The 15,586-nt window shown below is 42.3% G+C and overlaps 1 protein-coding gene and 1 pseudogene across 4 annotated transcripts in view; both read left to right on the top strand.

Annotated features, from left to right (window-relative positions):
• Positions 1 to 15,586, top strand: part of SCARA3 (scavenger receptor class A member 3) — a 76,331-nt gene that overhangs the window by 14,668 nt on the left and 46,077 nt on the right. For 3 of the 4 annotated variants that reach the window (XR_013363131.1, XR_013363130.1, XM_077868744.1), the window contains exons 2-4: positions 9,695 to 9,793; positions 10,989 to 11,108; positions 14,437 to 14,535. Coding sequence is in view for 2 of the 4 variants with exons in the window: in XM_077868744.1 (XP_077724870.1) it covers positions 9,695 to 9,793; positions 10,989 to 11,108; positions 14,437 to 14,535 (318 nt within the window). In the remaining 2 variants the exon portion in view is untranslated. Of the gene's footprint in view, positions 1 to 9,556; positions 9,601 to 9,694; positions 9,794 to 10,988; positions 11,109 to 14,436; positions 14,536 to 15,586 lie in introns of all 4 variants that reach the window. The other variant, XM_077868745.1, reaches the window with a different exon arrangement.
• Positions 85 to 3,783, top strand: LOC144295990 (small ribosomal subunit protein eS24 pseudogene; annotated as a pseudogene).

Raw genomic sequence — 15,586 nt, 5'->3', positions numbered from 1 at the left:
CAGATTAGGAGCTGAAACCCAAGAGTGAACAAATACAGAAGCCGGATGTCAGGAACCTGAAGTCTTACAGGGGCGGAGGGGGCGGGCAGCTGGCTGGAAGACCTTCACCGTAAAGCCTGTCACCCTGTGTCACCCTGTGAAACCCTGGGACAGCCTTTCTACCTGTTTGTTTGGTCCCAGTCTTTTCTGATTGGTCAGTCTTCCTACTGATTGGTCAATATCCATACCTCTGGTTAAAGATTTTGAAGCACACCCCCACTAGTCTACTCCTTGGAAAAAGGGCAGGGACAGGATGGGAAGTGGTGATGGGAATCCCCCTGCCAGAGAGCTGACTAGGAAACTGGATGTCTCCAGAGAGTCCAGAGGATGGAAAAGACTGTGCCAGGTAAGTAGAGGCTTGCCCTCATGTGGGCCGGAAGTCCAGTTTATATATTCAGTGTGCATACTTGGACAATCCAGTTTAATAACTCAAACTGCAGTGGTCCCAGATTGGTAGCTCCCCTGGCACCTGGCAAAAGTCACAGAAATCCCCTCTGGAAGAAGAGTCCTGAATACAGACAGACTCCTCAGGATTCTACTGTTTAATCAAGGGGTACAATGTGAATGCCCTTCAACAGCTCCCCGGTCTTTCCCTTCCCCCTGGAAGGCACTGTGGTGGCCTGAGAGCTGTGCACACACAAGCTTTAACAGTTTTAGAAAGAAATATATTGAAATATCGGCAAGACAGGTGATAAAAAGTTATGTTCTTAAGTAAGCCTCTCACACACACAAAATCCACAGCTCAACAGAAAAATGGGCAAAGGCTAAATATAGACAATGCATGGAAAAGAATGGCTAGAAAGCACTTGATAATGGTCAGCCTCCTAATAACTTTTAATTGTGCAAAACAAAACATGGAGAGGCTTTGAGTTAAACTGGTAAAAACATTTATTTTTATGGTAAGACTCACTGGGGAGGAACTAGTATGTCAGTGTCTATCATACGCTATACGGGTAGGAGTGTAATTTGCGTGCCCTTTCCAGATGGCAGTTCGTTCATTTGTTTCCAGGGCATTAAAATGTCCTTACAGGGGCACCTGGGTGGCTCAGTGGTTGAGCGTCCGCCTTTGGTTGAGGTCATGATCCCGGGATCCTGGGATCAAGTCCTGCATCGGGTTCCCCGCTTCTCCCTCTGCCTATGTCTCTGCCTCTCTCTGTGTGTCTCTCATGAATAAATAAATAAAATCTTTAAAAACAAAATAAAATATCCTTACAATCTGATCCAGTCAGTTCACTCTTAGGAGATTATCTTGAGAAAATCCTACATGTGCATCACATTGTATGCACAGAGATTTTCAATGAAGTATCCATACACACATGTGCACATACATAGGCGAGCATAATTTTTTCTGAAGCATGAAGCACATACCTCATGGCCCTGCTAAATATTCAGTGCAGATTTCCTAAAAATAGGAATATGTCAGAGAACAGTTGTAAATTTCGTGAATTTGCCTTGATACTTTATCTAACCTACAGTATATGGATTCCAGTGTTCTCAGTTGACTGACACTATCCTCTGCACATTTCCTTTTCCTCCAGCACAGGATCCAGTCTAATGTCAAGGATTGCATTTAGTTGTCCTGTCTCTTTCACGTTTATTGTCTGTTATGACTGATACTTTTGAAAAATACAACCCCCTCCCACATAACTTTTTTTAACGTGATGATCCTCAGTTTGTGTTTTTCTCCTGTTTCCTGGTGAGTGGATTGGGGTTATGCGTTCTTGGCCAATAAGTTGTGTGCTGCTCTGGCTGTCACATCTGAAGGCACACAGTGTAAATCTGTCCCTCTTAGGTGATGTTAATTTTGATCACCTGGTCAAGGTGTTGTCTCATTTCCCCAATAATAATTCCTGAGGTTCCCCCTCCCTCATAACTAATAAGTCTTCTATAAGAAGACACTTTAAGACCATGCATATATATTGCTCTTCATCACAATTTTCCCTAAAGGTGGTATCTGGTGATGGTTCTTGCCTGATTTGATCTTTAGTATACTGATTGCAAAGGGCTGATTTCCCAACTCCAGCACTACTGTTAAGAAAGAGCTCTTCCCTTTCCTCCCCTGGCTGCTTTAAGCTCAGCCACCATCATGAACAACACAGTAATTATCCAGACTAGGAAGTTCATGGCCAACCAGGTACTTTAGCAGAAACAAATGGTCAGTGGTATTCTTCGCCCAGGAAAGGCCACAGTACCTAAGACAGAAATTAGGGAAAACCTAGCCAAAGTGTATATAAGGCCACACCAGATGTCATTTTTGTATTTGGATTCAGGACCCGTTTTGGTCGTGGCAAGATAACTGGCTTTGGCATGATTTATGATTCCTTGGATTATGTAAAGAAAAATGAACCCAAATGTAGACTTGCAAGACATGGCCTGTATGAGAAGAAAAAGACCTCAAGAAAATAGGGAAAGGAACGCAAGAACAGAATGAAAAAAGTCAGGGGGACTGCAAAAGCCAGTGTTGGTGCTGGCCAAAAGTGAGCTAGAGATGAGAAAATAGAAGGAGTAAAGATTCTTCAGTGACTTTATCTGTGGTGATTGTGCAGATATTTTAAATAGATGATTAATAAACTAAGAACTTAAAAAAAATGAAGAGCCTTTCCTTCTGTCTGTCAGCAATATGGATTCATGAATTCCTATTTTTTCAATGACTTGTAATAGCTTATTATAACTTAATTATTTTAGGGCTCAAATTGTTCCAGATTTGGCCAGTAAGGATATCTTCAGGATGGTTTCTATTTCCTTATGGCATGTCCCTATCATGTGTTTTATTTATTTATTTATTTATTTATTTATTTATTTATTATTTATTTATTTATTAGCATTCCTTTAATTTCTGAAATACCAAGATGTTCCAGATTCATCTTTTACCTACCTTCTAGCCCAGCCCTAGAATTAGCCATTCCTCCAAGGATCCCTGGCTTTTTTCAAGTTGGAAATGGTATTAGCCACCAAGATTTGGGTTGCTATGGGTGTGCATTGCTATGTCAGTGTCTCTACTTCCTGGACCTTTCAGCAAACAAAGTTATATGTATATACATATCTACACATACAGATACATATACATGTTATATATGCACATAAGCATGAATATCTACGTGCCTATACATATTAGAAATTATGAGTTTATGTTGATACCTTTATGTTGATACTGATTTCAATCCATCTCCAAAGTTTCTTCCTTATCTCCCCCATTCCATATTTCTGGGTCCCCTTTTCCACAGTGAAAAACCCTGAGTCCAAACCACATCCACACATTTACTCATTTGCTCCGTCTTGAATTAACCTAAAATAATTTCAGAATTGCTTTACCCATACTATAATAATAAATAAAATTATATTAGAAGTTTAAGATTTGTTTGCATTTCTTCCCCAATTATATCCTACCGTATCCCAGACAGGGATTACATATTCAGAACTAATTTAGTTTACTTAGATTAAATAATCTTAGGCAAGGTATTAAATTAGTTTTTCTTTCCTTCCCATCCCCCGCTTCAGTATGCTTATTGTATTCCTTCAAAATGTAAGTAAAGTTCATTTGGTTCCACATTGGGGTATTTATTTTGATCAATAAAATTTAATTTTCTGAATATGTAAAATATTAACATGTTTTCAAAAGTCACAAAGTCACACATACAAAGAGTTTCACTCAGAGAAATGCCACTCCTTCTGTGTCCCTTCCACCCCATTTCCCCCACCCTATCCTTCTTCATAGAAAACAATTGCTTTTTGTTTTTTTACTTCCTGTGTTTTTTTTTTTTTTTAATTTTATTTATTTATGATAGTCACATAGAGAGAGAGAGAGAGAGAGGCAGAGACACAGGCAGAGGGAGAAGCAGGCTCCATGCACCGGGAGCCTGACGTGGGATTCGATCCGGGGTCTCCAGGCGCCAAACCGCTGCGCCACCCAGGGATCCCTCCTGTGTTTCTTTTAATGATAAGCAGATTTATGCATGTTTTCTTTTTTTTTTTAAAAAAGATTTTATTTATGAGAGACACAGAAAGAGAGAGAGAGAGAGGCAGAGACACGGGCAGAGGGAGAAGCAGGCTCCATGCAGGGACCCTGATGCGGGACTCAATCCCGAGTCTCCAGGATCAGGCCCTGGACTGAAGGCGGCGCTAAACCGCTGAGCCACTCAGGCTGCCCGATATATGCATGTTTTCTTATTTTACCTTCTTTCTTACAAAAAGTGTTATACTATATATGTTCCTTTGCACTTTGCTGTTTTTATTAAATATAGCCTGTAAATGACTCCGTATCAGTGACTAGATATTTTCCTTATTCATCTGTATAGTTGCATAGAGTCCCATTGTGTATATATAACCATGGCATATTACCCAATCTCCCATAGTTGAATATTTAAATAGTTCTCAGTTTTTGCAATTTAAGCAAATAATCCTGCAGTGAATAACCTTGTCATATATATTTTCAGATTGTTGGAGGTGTATATTATGGATAAATTCATAGAAGTATGATTGTCAGGGATCCCTGGGTGACTCAGTGGTTTGGCACCTGCCTTTGACCCAGGGCATGATCCTGGAGTCCCAGGATCGAGTCCCACATTGGGCTCCCTGCACGGAGCCTGCTTCTCCCTCTGCCTGTGTCTCTGCCTCTCTCTCTCTCTCTCATGAATAAATAAAATATTTTTAAAATAAATCTGATTTATCAGATAAATATTTTCTAAAAAAAGAAGTATGGTTGTCAAAGGGCAAATGTATATGTTAAATTTCCCTCCATCAGGTCTAGGCCATTTGCATTCCTACCCCAACTCCCCATAGCCTGGCCAATTGAGTAATATTATCAGCCTCTGCATTTTTGCCATTCTGACGGGTGAGAAATGTTTTCACACAGTAGTTTTAAATTGTATTTACCTTGGAGCACCTGGGTGGCTGTCATTTAAGTGTCTGACTCTTGATTTCAGCTCAGGTCATGATCTCAGGGTTGTGAGATTGAGCCCCAGCATGGATCCTGCTTAAGATTCTCTCTCTCCTTCTTCTTTTATCTCTCTCCCATCTCTAAAAAAATAAATAAATGAGTTTTTTAAAAAATTAAAAATTGCCACTTGACGGGATGAGCACTGGGTGTTATACTGTATGTTGGCAAATCGAACTCCAATAAAAAAATTAAAAATTGCATTTATCTTATAAATAAAGTTGAACATATTTTTATCTGTTATGGGATCTTTTTCTTTTTTATGTTATTTTAATTCTTTTTTTTATAAATTTATTTTTTATTGGTGTTCAATTTGCCAACATATAGAGTAACACCCGGTGCTCATCCCATCAAGTGCCCCCCTCAGTGCCCGTCACCCAGTCACCCCCACCCCCCGTCCACCTCCCTTTCAACCACCCCTAGTTCGTTTCCCAGAGTTTGGAGTCTCTCATGTTCTGTCTCCCTTTCTGATATTTCCCACTCATTTTTTCTCCTTTCCCCTTTATTCCCTTTTGCTATTTTTTATATTCCCCAAATGAGTGAGATCATATAATGTTTGTCCTTCTCCAATTGACTTATTTTACTCAGCATAATACCCTCCAGTTCCATCCACGTTGAGGCAAATGGTGGGTATTTGTCGTTTCTAATGGCTGAGTAATATTCCATTGGGATCTTTTTCTTAATTACAGTTGACACATAATGTTACATTACTTTCAGGTGTATAGCATAGTGATTTGACAAGTGCATATGTTACGGTGTGCTCACCACAGTGCAGCTAGCATCTGTCACCATACAACACTATTACAATACCATTGACTAAATTCCTTATGCTGTATCTTTTCCCCCATGATTTATGCATTCCATAACTAGAAGTATTTAGGGGACATTTTTGTATCTCTTTTCCTAGCTGCTTGTTTAGGTGTTTTGTTCATTTTTCTGTGTGACTTTTGGTCCTTTATTTTCTCATATTTTATTTTATTCCTATTTTACCCATTTCCCCACCCACTTCCCTTTTTGTAACTATCAGTTTGTTCTCTATAGTTAAGTCTGTTTCTTGGTTTGTCTCTTTTTTCCCCTTTGCTCATTTGTTTTGTTTTTTATTATTTAATTTATTTATTTGATAGAAAATGAGAGAGCACAACCAGGGGGAGGGGCAGAGGAAGAGGGGAGAGCAGACTTCTGCTGAGCAGGGAGCCTGATGTGGAGCTTAATCTCAGGACCCTGACATCATGATCTGAGCCGAAGGCAGATGTTTAACTGACTGAGCCAACCAGGCGCCCCCATTTGATTTGTCTCTTAAATTCCACGTACAAGTATAAAATCATACGACATTTGTCTTTCTCTAACTGACTTATCTCTCTTAGCATTACACTCTCTAGCTCCATTCATGTTGTTGTAAATGGCAAGATTTCATTCTTTTTATGGCTGAATAATATTCCGTTCCATGTGACGTATATGTAGTGCATCTTCTTGACTCATTCATCTCTCAATGGATGCTTGAGCTGCTCCCATAATTTGGCTATTGTAAGTAATGCTGCTTTAAGGGTGCATGTATATCCCTTTGAGTTAATGTTTTTGTATTTGGGGGGTAAATACCCAGGAATGTGATTACTGGCTCATAGGGTAGTTTTATTTTCAACTTTTTGAAGAACCTCCATACTCTTTTCCACAGTGACTGTACTAGTTTGCATTCCCGTGAACAGTGCAATTCTCTCCACATCCTCGCCATCACTGATGTTTTTTGTGTTTTTTATTTTAGCCATTCTGACAGGTATGCAATGATATCTCATTGTAGTTTTGATTTGTATTTCCCTGATGATAAGTAATGTTGAGCATCTTTTCATGTGTCTGTTAGCCACTGGATGTCTGCTTTGGGGAAATGTCTATTCATGTCTTCTGCCCGTGTTTAATTGGATTATTCATATTTTGGGTGTTGAATTTTATACATTCTTTATACACTTTCGATACCAACCCTTTATTTGATACGTCATTTGCAAATATCTTCTCCCATTCTGTGGGTTGCCTTTTAGTTTTGTTGATTGTTTTCCTTCACCCTGCAGGAGCTTTGTATTTCGACGTAGTTCCAATAGTTTATTTTTGCTTTTGTTTCACTTGTGTCAGGAAACAAATATAGACAGATGTCGTTACAGCTGATGTCAGAGAAAATACTGCCTGTGCTCTCTTCTAGGATTTTAATTGTTTCAGGTTTCACAGTTAGGTCTTTAAGCCATTTTTAATTTATCCTTGTATAAGGTGTAAGAAAGTGATCCAGTTTCATTCCTTTACATGTAACTGTCCAGTTTTCCCCAACAGTAGTTTGTTGAAGAGACTCTCTTTTTCCCATTGCATAGACTTTCCTTCTTTGTTGAAAATTAATAGACCATATAATTGTGAGCTTATTTCTGAGTTTTCTGTTCCATTCCACATATTTTTGTGCTAGTACCATATGTTTTGATTACTATGACTTTGTAGCATAGCTTGAAATCTGAAATTGTGATACTCCCAGTTTTTAAAAACGATTGCTTTGGCTATTTAGGGTCTTTTGAGGTTCCATACAAATTTTAAGATTGTTTTTTTTTTTATTAAAAGATTTTATTTATTTATTCATATGAAAGACACACAGAGAGAGGCAGAGGGAGAAGCAGGCTCCATGCTGGGAGCCCAATGTGGGACCCGATCCCCGGTCTCCAGGATCACCGCCTGAGCCAAAGGCAGGCGCCAAACCGCTGAGGCACCCAGGGTTCCCCAAATTTTAGGATTGTTAATTCCAGTTCTTTGAAAAATGCTGCAATAGGGATTGCATTAAATATGTAGATTGCTTTAGGTAGTATAGACATTTTAACAATATTTGTTCTTCTAATCCATGAACAGGAGATGTCTTTCCATTTCTTTGTGTGATTTTCAATTTCTTTTGTCAGTGTTTTATGGTTTTCAGAGTATACGTCTTTCACTTCTTTGGTTAGGTTCATTCCCAGGCATCTTATTGGTTTGGACACAATTGTTAATGAGATTGATTTCTTAATTTCCTTTTCTGCTGCCTCATTATTAGTGTATAGAAATGCAACAGGGGCACTTGGGTGCCTCATTTGGTTAAGCATCTGACTCTTGATCTCAACTCAGGTCTCAATCTCAGGGTTGTGAGTTCAAGCCCTGCATTGGGCTCAACACTGGGTATGGAGCCTACATGAAAAATAAATGCAGTAGATTTCTATGCATTGATTTTGTATCCTGTGACTGATTAATTTATTCCATTTCCTGAATTTTTTTTAATTTTTAAATTTATGATAGTCACAGAGAGAGAGAGAGAGAAAGAGAGGCAGAGACACAGGCAGAGGGAGAAGCAGGCTCCATGCACCGGGAGCCCGACGTGGGATTCGATCCCGGGTCTCCAGGATCGTGCCCTGGGCCAAAGGCAGGCACCAAACCGCTGGGCCACCCAGGGATCCCTCATTTCCTGAATTTTTTAAAGTTCTTTATAAACTTGGTGTATTAGCTCTTTATCTGTAATATATACTGTGAATATTTTCTTTCAACTTGTCATTAATTTTTTTTTTGATCATGCAAAATCATTTTCATTTTATTGTCATGTAGTCAAATGTATCAGTTTTTTTCTTTTATCACCTCTGGATTTTGAGGCATAGGTTTTTTTGTTTAAAGATTTTATTTATTTATTAAAAAAAAGATTTTATTTATTTATTTATTTATTTATTTATTTATTTGAGAGAGAGTACAAGCAGAGAGTACAAGAAGTAGAGGGAGATGGGGAGGGAGAAGCTGAGCAGGGAGCCCAATGTGGGATTTGAGATCATGACCTGAGCTGAAGGCAGATGCCTAACTGACTGAGCCATCCAGGTGCCCTGAGGCTGGTTGTAAAAAAAATCCCCTCTACAGATATCTCCCAGGAATTTGGTTGTCATGATCAGCTTGCACATCCCTCCACCCACACCCACTCCCCAGGACAAAAGTACTGGTTAGGTCAGTTCTTAAATACCCACTTGGGAGATTTGGTTCACTCTGCCTATTTTGGGCATCTTTCTCCTCATCATTTACCAAGGACCAGGTCTTGTTATCTTCTGAATGAGGGAATCCATCACCTAGGTCATATTTGGGGAACACATGATCCCAGGGAACATGTACCAGATTAGCCTTCCCATATGAGAACTGCTCCTCCTATGGTCCCTTCCATGCCCTGGCAGGTCCTGAATGACACAGTGTTTGAGGCAGAGGTCTGTGACTGTCTCGTATCCTCTTCACTCCCACTTCCTCCTGTCTGTGGCCCCCCGGCTAGGCTGAATGCAGAGTCTTGCAGGTTTACCCTTGGCCTGGAAGAAAGGAATTCTGCTTGTGTTATCATGTGCCAGGGCATGGAAGGATGCTGAGCTGGATCAAACAACCAGCTCTTATTCCTTCTTATTTCACCCCAAGGGTTGGAGCAAGGTATAGAGAGAATAGACAGCTGAGCTGGCCTATCTTTACCAGCTTGTGGGAGATCATAAAATCTCCTTACCTAGAGGTGTTGGGACATCACAGTTCCTCAGTCACTTGATTCTTAACTTCTTTCCCTTTTCCTCTGCTTACTATCAGGTCATCTGGAGCTTGAATGACCTGACTTGGAGTCAAGGGTGGGGGTGAGCATGGGGTGTGGGGATTGTGGCAGCTGGAGAGGGGTGGGTGTGGCTCCAGGTTCCAACCCCGGGTCTGACAGCACTGGCTCCGTCACAGTGAGGTCAGCCACTGGCGACGGAGATGCGTTGTGTGTTACAGAAGAGGATCTGGCTGGTGACGACGAGGACATGCCGACCTTCCCATGCACACAAGAGGGTAAGGGCTCTGTGGTCTGCCTTCTGATCTCCTTGCCCCTATTCCCACGCTGGTGACTTACCTCCTTACATGGCTACAAAATCCTGGCTGTCCTTTTCCCCACTGCTTCCTGGAGGGTGAAAAGGCAAGAGTTGCATGGGCCTGGGTTATGCAGTATGGATGATGTCAAGGTTTGACACGACTGACATCAGTCACCAGGGTTCCTCTTGAAACCTGTCAGGGACCACTGCCATCTCCCCCAGGGCTTGTCCTCTAACTGACCCGGAACTGTCCCCTTCACCGTATCCCATGCCACCCAAGTGGCTCATCCACTTGGCCTACCGGGCCCCCCTTGGCACTTGGATAATCTCAGAAACCAATGCCACCTGAACTGTTACTTAGAGAAAGACTTCTTGGTGGGTTTCAATTAGCACAGCTGTTCTCAACCTGTGCTATGTATTGTAATCCCCCAGGAAGCCTGTAAACAGCCCTCAGAAATTCTGATTCCTTTTGATCCGGAGTGTGAAAGGGGCATAAGGATTTTTAAACATTCCTAGTACTCATAATGTGCAGCTGAAGTCAAATCTGCCTTAGAAATTTCACAAGTGGCAACATCATTGCTTTGCCACTGGACATTGGTCACTTGCAAGAGGAGCCAGGAATACCAGGCTCCCTTCTTCTTCCATACCGGGGACCCAACTGGTGGGCTGGAACCTTTTGTTCCATTTCCAAGAGAATTGCTTGTCACCTGAGAAGTTTAGGGACTGAGGGGTTTCCCAGGGTGTGTGACTGGCTTGTACCATGTTGCAACATTCCCACGATGGGAGACTCAGTACTACAGCCCAGAAAGTCCTAGGCCAACTGAAACAAGTTGGTCACCCAGTGGTGAAACAAGGCTGGCTGCCCCATATCATGGACCATCTTAAGGCCAGTGTATCAGGAAGAGGTGTTTCCCTACACCACCGGCTGATTGATGTTGGGCTAAGAGAGAATGATGGCAGTGATGGGGGTGTTCTTTGAAGACCCCGACTCTGCTCTCTTCTATTGTTAAAAACTTGAGGACCTAGAGAAAACAGTGAGATGGTAGACATGCGGATGGGAGAACAGCTCCCTTTCTGAGGCTGGTTTGATATGTGATGAGACAGTTCAGAGCAGGGATATGGAACTGACCCTTCACCTGCAGCCTCAGCCAGCGGTCTCCTTTGTCTCCCAACAGGCCGGCCAGGGCCCCGCTGCAGCCGCTGTCAGAAGAACCTGTCTTTGCACACATCGGTGCGGATTCTTTACCTCTTCCTGGCCCTGCTCCTGGTGGCCGTGGCTGTGCTAGCCTCTCTGGGTGAGTGCAGGCTCCCAGCAGCATCTGGATAGTCCAGCATCTTCCTGGTGAGGGAATCTTCATACTTGTTTCAGACTTCCAAGACTGGCCTCTGATTTCCGGCCAGTAAGTAGCTGTGTGACTTTGAGCAAGGCACTTCCCCTCTCTGGAGCTCTGTTTTCTTGCTGGTAAAATGAGAGGACAGGACCAGCTCAGTGGTTCCCAGTTTCGGCAACGTGTTAGGATCATCTGGGAGATTTAAAAAAATACGGATGCCTGAGCCACACCCCAGATAATGTATATCCACGGCTGAGATCACTGGATGGGGCAATTTCTAAGCCCCTTCTATGGTCTTTGTGAGTGTTTTGCAAATGAGGTTGGATGCCTGCCTGCTTCAAGATCATCCCCAGTATTTGCTAAAATGCAGATTCCTGAGTCTCACTTGGTCCTTGCTTGTTAAAGCAGCCCAGGGACCTGGAGTATGGTGGCTCTCACACACACCACAGTTGTATGACTATGGTAGCCAAGCCAGATGATGGCATGTAGTCAGGTTTGGGCAGCCTCTGCCTTCTGGATGCTAATAGATGATGGTAAACAGAGGGAAACAAATTTGATGCCTTCTGGCTGGAGTCCCCTTCCACTCGGCTTCAGATTTTAAAAATCCAGATGTCTTTACTAAAGGAGGCCAGTAGGTTTATTTGTTCCAATGGACTAGATGCCAGGGACAAGGCCGGGACTTGGTGAGACAAGTGAGGAAGGCGGGGGGAGGTAAGCCTCAGTCTAGGTGCCACTCTGTACTTGTATAACCCTGATGATGAGCACCTCCCTGAAAGGAGGCACCCGGTCCTAGGCCTGGCTGGAGATATTCAGCAACTGGCCTTCTTGGCTTGAGGGCAAGAGGCCAGCATGCTAATGACTTGAATAGACACTCCAGTCATGTTCCAGGAGTCCTGAAGGTGCTACTTAATCCAACACAAGCCAAGTACCTATTTTGTGCCGGGTGATAGGAACCCCAAGATGAGTCCCTTACATTTCACCATCAGAGGGAGCGGTTCTTGATTTTGTCTGCACGTTGGAATCCCTCAGAGAGCTTTTAAATGACAGTGCCAGGGACGCCTGGGTGGCTCAGCAGTTGAGTGCCTGCCTTTGGCCCAGGGAGTGATCCTGGAGTCTTGGGATCGAGTCCCATGTCGGACTCCCTGCATGGAGCCTGCTTCTCTCTCTGCCTGTGTCTCTGCCTCTTGTGTGTGTGTGTGTGTGTGTCTCATGAATGAATAAATAAATAAAATCTTAAAAAATAAAATAAAATAAATGACAGTGCCAGAGCTCGTGGCTCCAGATGAATGAAATAATAATCTCTGGGTAGGACCCAGCCTTACTAATCTAGAGAAACTCCTCGGTGATTCCAGTGTGCAGCCAGATTTGAGGACCATTGATTTCAAGAACTTTCAAAGCCACTCACCCTGTTCAGCCCCACCTCTCCACTAAATCATCACTTCATGGGGCTTGGCTTCTCAGAAAGCGGCCAAAATCCAAGCAAGGAAGGACAGTGGCTGTCCATAATTCTGAGGTAGCAAACTGGACGTCAGAGAACTTCCAGAGGTTCTGGATCAGGCCTCATAGGGCCTCCGCTTGCAGCACCTGCAGGACTATTAATAAAGCTCCAGAGAGGAACACTTGAGCCCAGCGAGGAACAGAGGCACTGATCCGCTTCAGAGGGTATGGAGAGTTACCAGGTGCTCACCAGGTGCCGGGCACTGTTGTGTACATGATATCCATGAATCATCTCAACAAGCCCCAAAATGGGAGGCAGGCCTCATTCTCCATATCTGGGAAGGTGAAATGATTTGCCCTAAGATCCTGAGACAATGAACAGAAGATCATAATAATTGGGGGTGAGGAGTGAATTCGGGGAATCTAGGGGGAAGTTTAGGTTTCCTTTTTGCTTTTGCCTGTAGCCTGGCTATCCCAAGTCCCTAGAGCAGAGCTGGCACCAATCCGGCCTGGTTGGTAGGTGCTCAATAATATTCATCAAATGAATGACTAGAGATTTGTAAGTATATATGTGGAAAGTCCTAGTCATGGTGTTATGGTCAGGACCATGGATAAAGTCAGGAGTATTGAGCAAAATCAATCTTCCTCATAGGGACTTGTTTAATTATCTGTTGCATTCCATCCTATAAGCCAAGAACTGTACTGGGCATATACTGCCTAATAAAACTTGGGCTTTGTCTTTATGGAGCTTATCATCTAGAGCAAGGTTTGGTAAACTTTCTGTAAAGGGCTAGGTAGTAGATATTTTAAGATTTATGGGCCACACATGGTCTTTGTCAAAATCACTCTGCCATTATAGAGCAAAAGCAGCCAGAGACATAAATGAATGGAGATGGCTTTGTTGCAACAAAGTGACATTGGTTTAGATTAAACATGCAGATCCTGATTTGCTGACCCTTGGTCTAGAGCAGTAATCTATTAACTTTTTTTTTGACTGTGCACCCCATCAGTGAAAAATTTGATTTAAAATGCATCAGAAAACTAGATGGGTTGATGAATGGCTAAAAAGTAAAAATAAACCGAAGTATAATAAAGTAAATATCATAAAGTGTTAATTATAGAATTTAAGTAGTAGATACACGAGTACTTACTGTACAGGTAGGATATTCACTGTACAAGTCCTTTGATTACTCTGAAAATTTTTATACTTAAATATTGGGAAAGAAAAAATGATAATCTCACACCTGCAAAATATATGTATCTGTTTATAAATTACACATGTATACTCTTTCTAGTATACATCATGAGACACAATTTTGAAAAGATGTGAAAAAATAAGATCTAAAAAGTAAGGAAAAGAGTAAACAGACATTAACACATAATTGCAGATCATGAAATGCACAGTGAGGAAATGAACAGGGTGAATTATATGAATGAGCCTATTGGCTTGGAGATAGATTTTATAAAGCCTTAGAGTAGGAATCAAAGTCATTCAGTCTCTCTACACCCCTGTTCCTCTATCTATATAAGGAATTTTAATTTGAAGGAGGCTCAAATGGAATAATAAATACCATAAACTCTAAGTACATATATATATACATACACACAAGCATATGCATACATACATATAAACACTTAAGGGAGATATTTAAAGAGGTATAGATACAGATTTTTAAGGGATATATGACAAACTCTGGCCATAAGAAGCACCTTCCTTTGCCACCACTGAAAAGGCCCATGGAAGGATTAATGGTTTTGTTTGCAGGGAGGCTGATAAAATTACCTTCTCAACAAACAACTGCTGTTTCTCTGAGCTAAGGCCCTGCCCCAGTTCCTCATCTATATTTCCATATAGTTTTCAGGAAAGTGGACTCTCTCTCAGAAGACATCTCCTTGGCCCAGGCCATTTATGACAAGAAGCTTATGTCTATGCAGGAAAATCTCCAAGGACTGGGTAAGTGTTCAGTGTCCAGATGTGCTCATGACTGTGATAGAAGACCGTATTAATGAGGGATGGGTGAGTGTTCTCCCCTGGGCTATGGTGCCCTGGAGTAAGGCAACCAACCTTCTAGGCACAAGGGAAGGACAGCTATGTATGGCTCCCTGCATTCCTGTCCACCCAAAGGGGGCTGCTGCCCTGGGATTCACCCAACACTGGGGCCAGGGGTTCTGTGTGTGGTACAGATCTAGCCTGAGCCTACAGGTAGAGGAGGAACCCAAAGACAGTCCATTTCTCAGTCATTCTCATGTATCTGAGATGATTATTATTTTTTAAATATCTATTTATCTGAGAGTGAAAAAGAGCACAAGGGCAAGCAGGGGAGGGGCAGAGAGACAGAGGGAGACAAGCAGACTCCCTGCTGAGCAGGGATCCAACGTGGCACTCTGTCCTCTATCCCAGCACCCTGAGATCATAACCTGAGCCAAAATCAGGAGTCAGATGCTTAATTGACTTAGCCACCCAGAAGTTATTTTTTTTTAAAGATTTTATTTATTTATTCATGAGAGACACAGAGAGAGAGAGAGGGAGAAAGAGAGAGAGGCAGAGACACAGGAGAGGGAGAAGCAGGCTCCATGCAGGGAGCCCCACGAGGGACTCGATCCCAGGACTCCAGGATCATGCCCTGGGCCAAAGGCAGGCGCTAAACCGCTGAGCCACCCTAGAAATTATTTTTAAGATCTTCCAAAGCCTCTTGACGAGTTTACCCTTTCCTCACTATTGCCTTAAAGTGTACACAACTCCTAATGCTCTCTATCTCCTGCTTTCACCAGGGACCTTCTCTTTCTGAGACTGAGACAGAAGATGCGATAATAGAAGGGGTAGAGGTTGTCTGCCCTGATGGAAAGGGAAAATACTATCTGAGTGATATTTGGCAAGCCTCTTCTTTGTGCCTTATTTCTCATCTGTCACAGGGGGAAATAATCCCCACACTATCTTTTCCCCATAAGTGTATTGATAACAAATATAAAGATAATTGGAGAAATCTTAAGATAAAGTGTAAATG

This window comes from Canis aureus, chromosome 24 (assembly GCF_053574225.1).
Source record: "Canis aureus isolate CA01 chromosome 24, VMU_Caureus_v.1.0, whole genome shotgun sequence".
Classification (NCBI taxonomy): Eukaryota; Metazoa; Chordata; class Mammalia; order Carnivora; family Canidae; genus Canis; species Canis aureus.
Note: the sequence above shows the minus strand (reverse complement) of the source record. Positions and strands in the feature narration are given on the sequence as shown.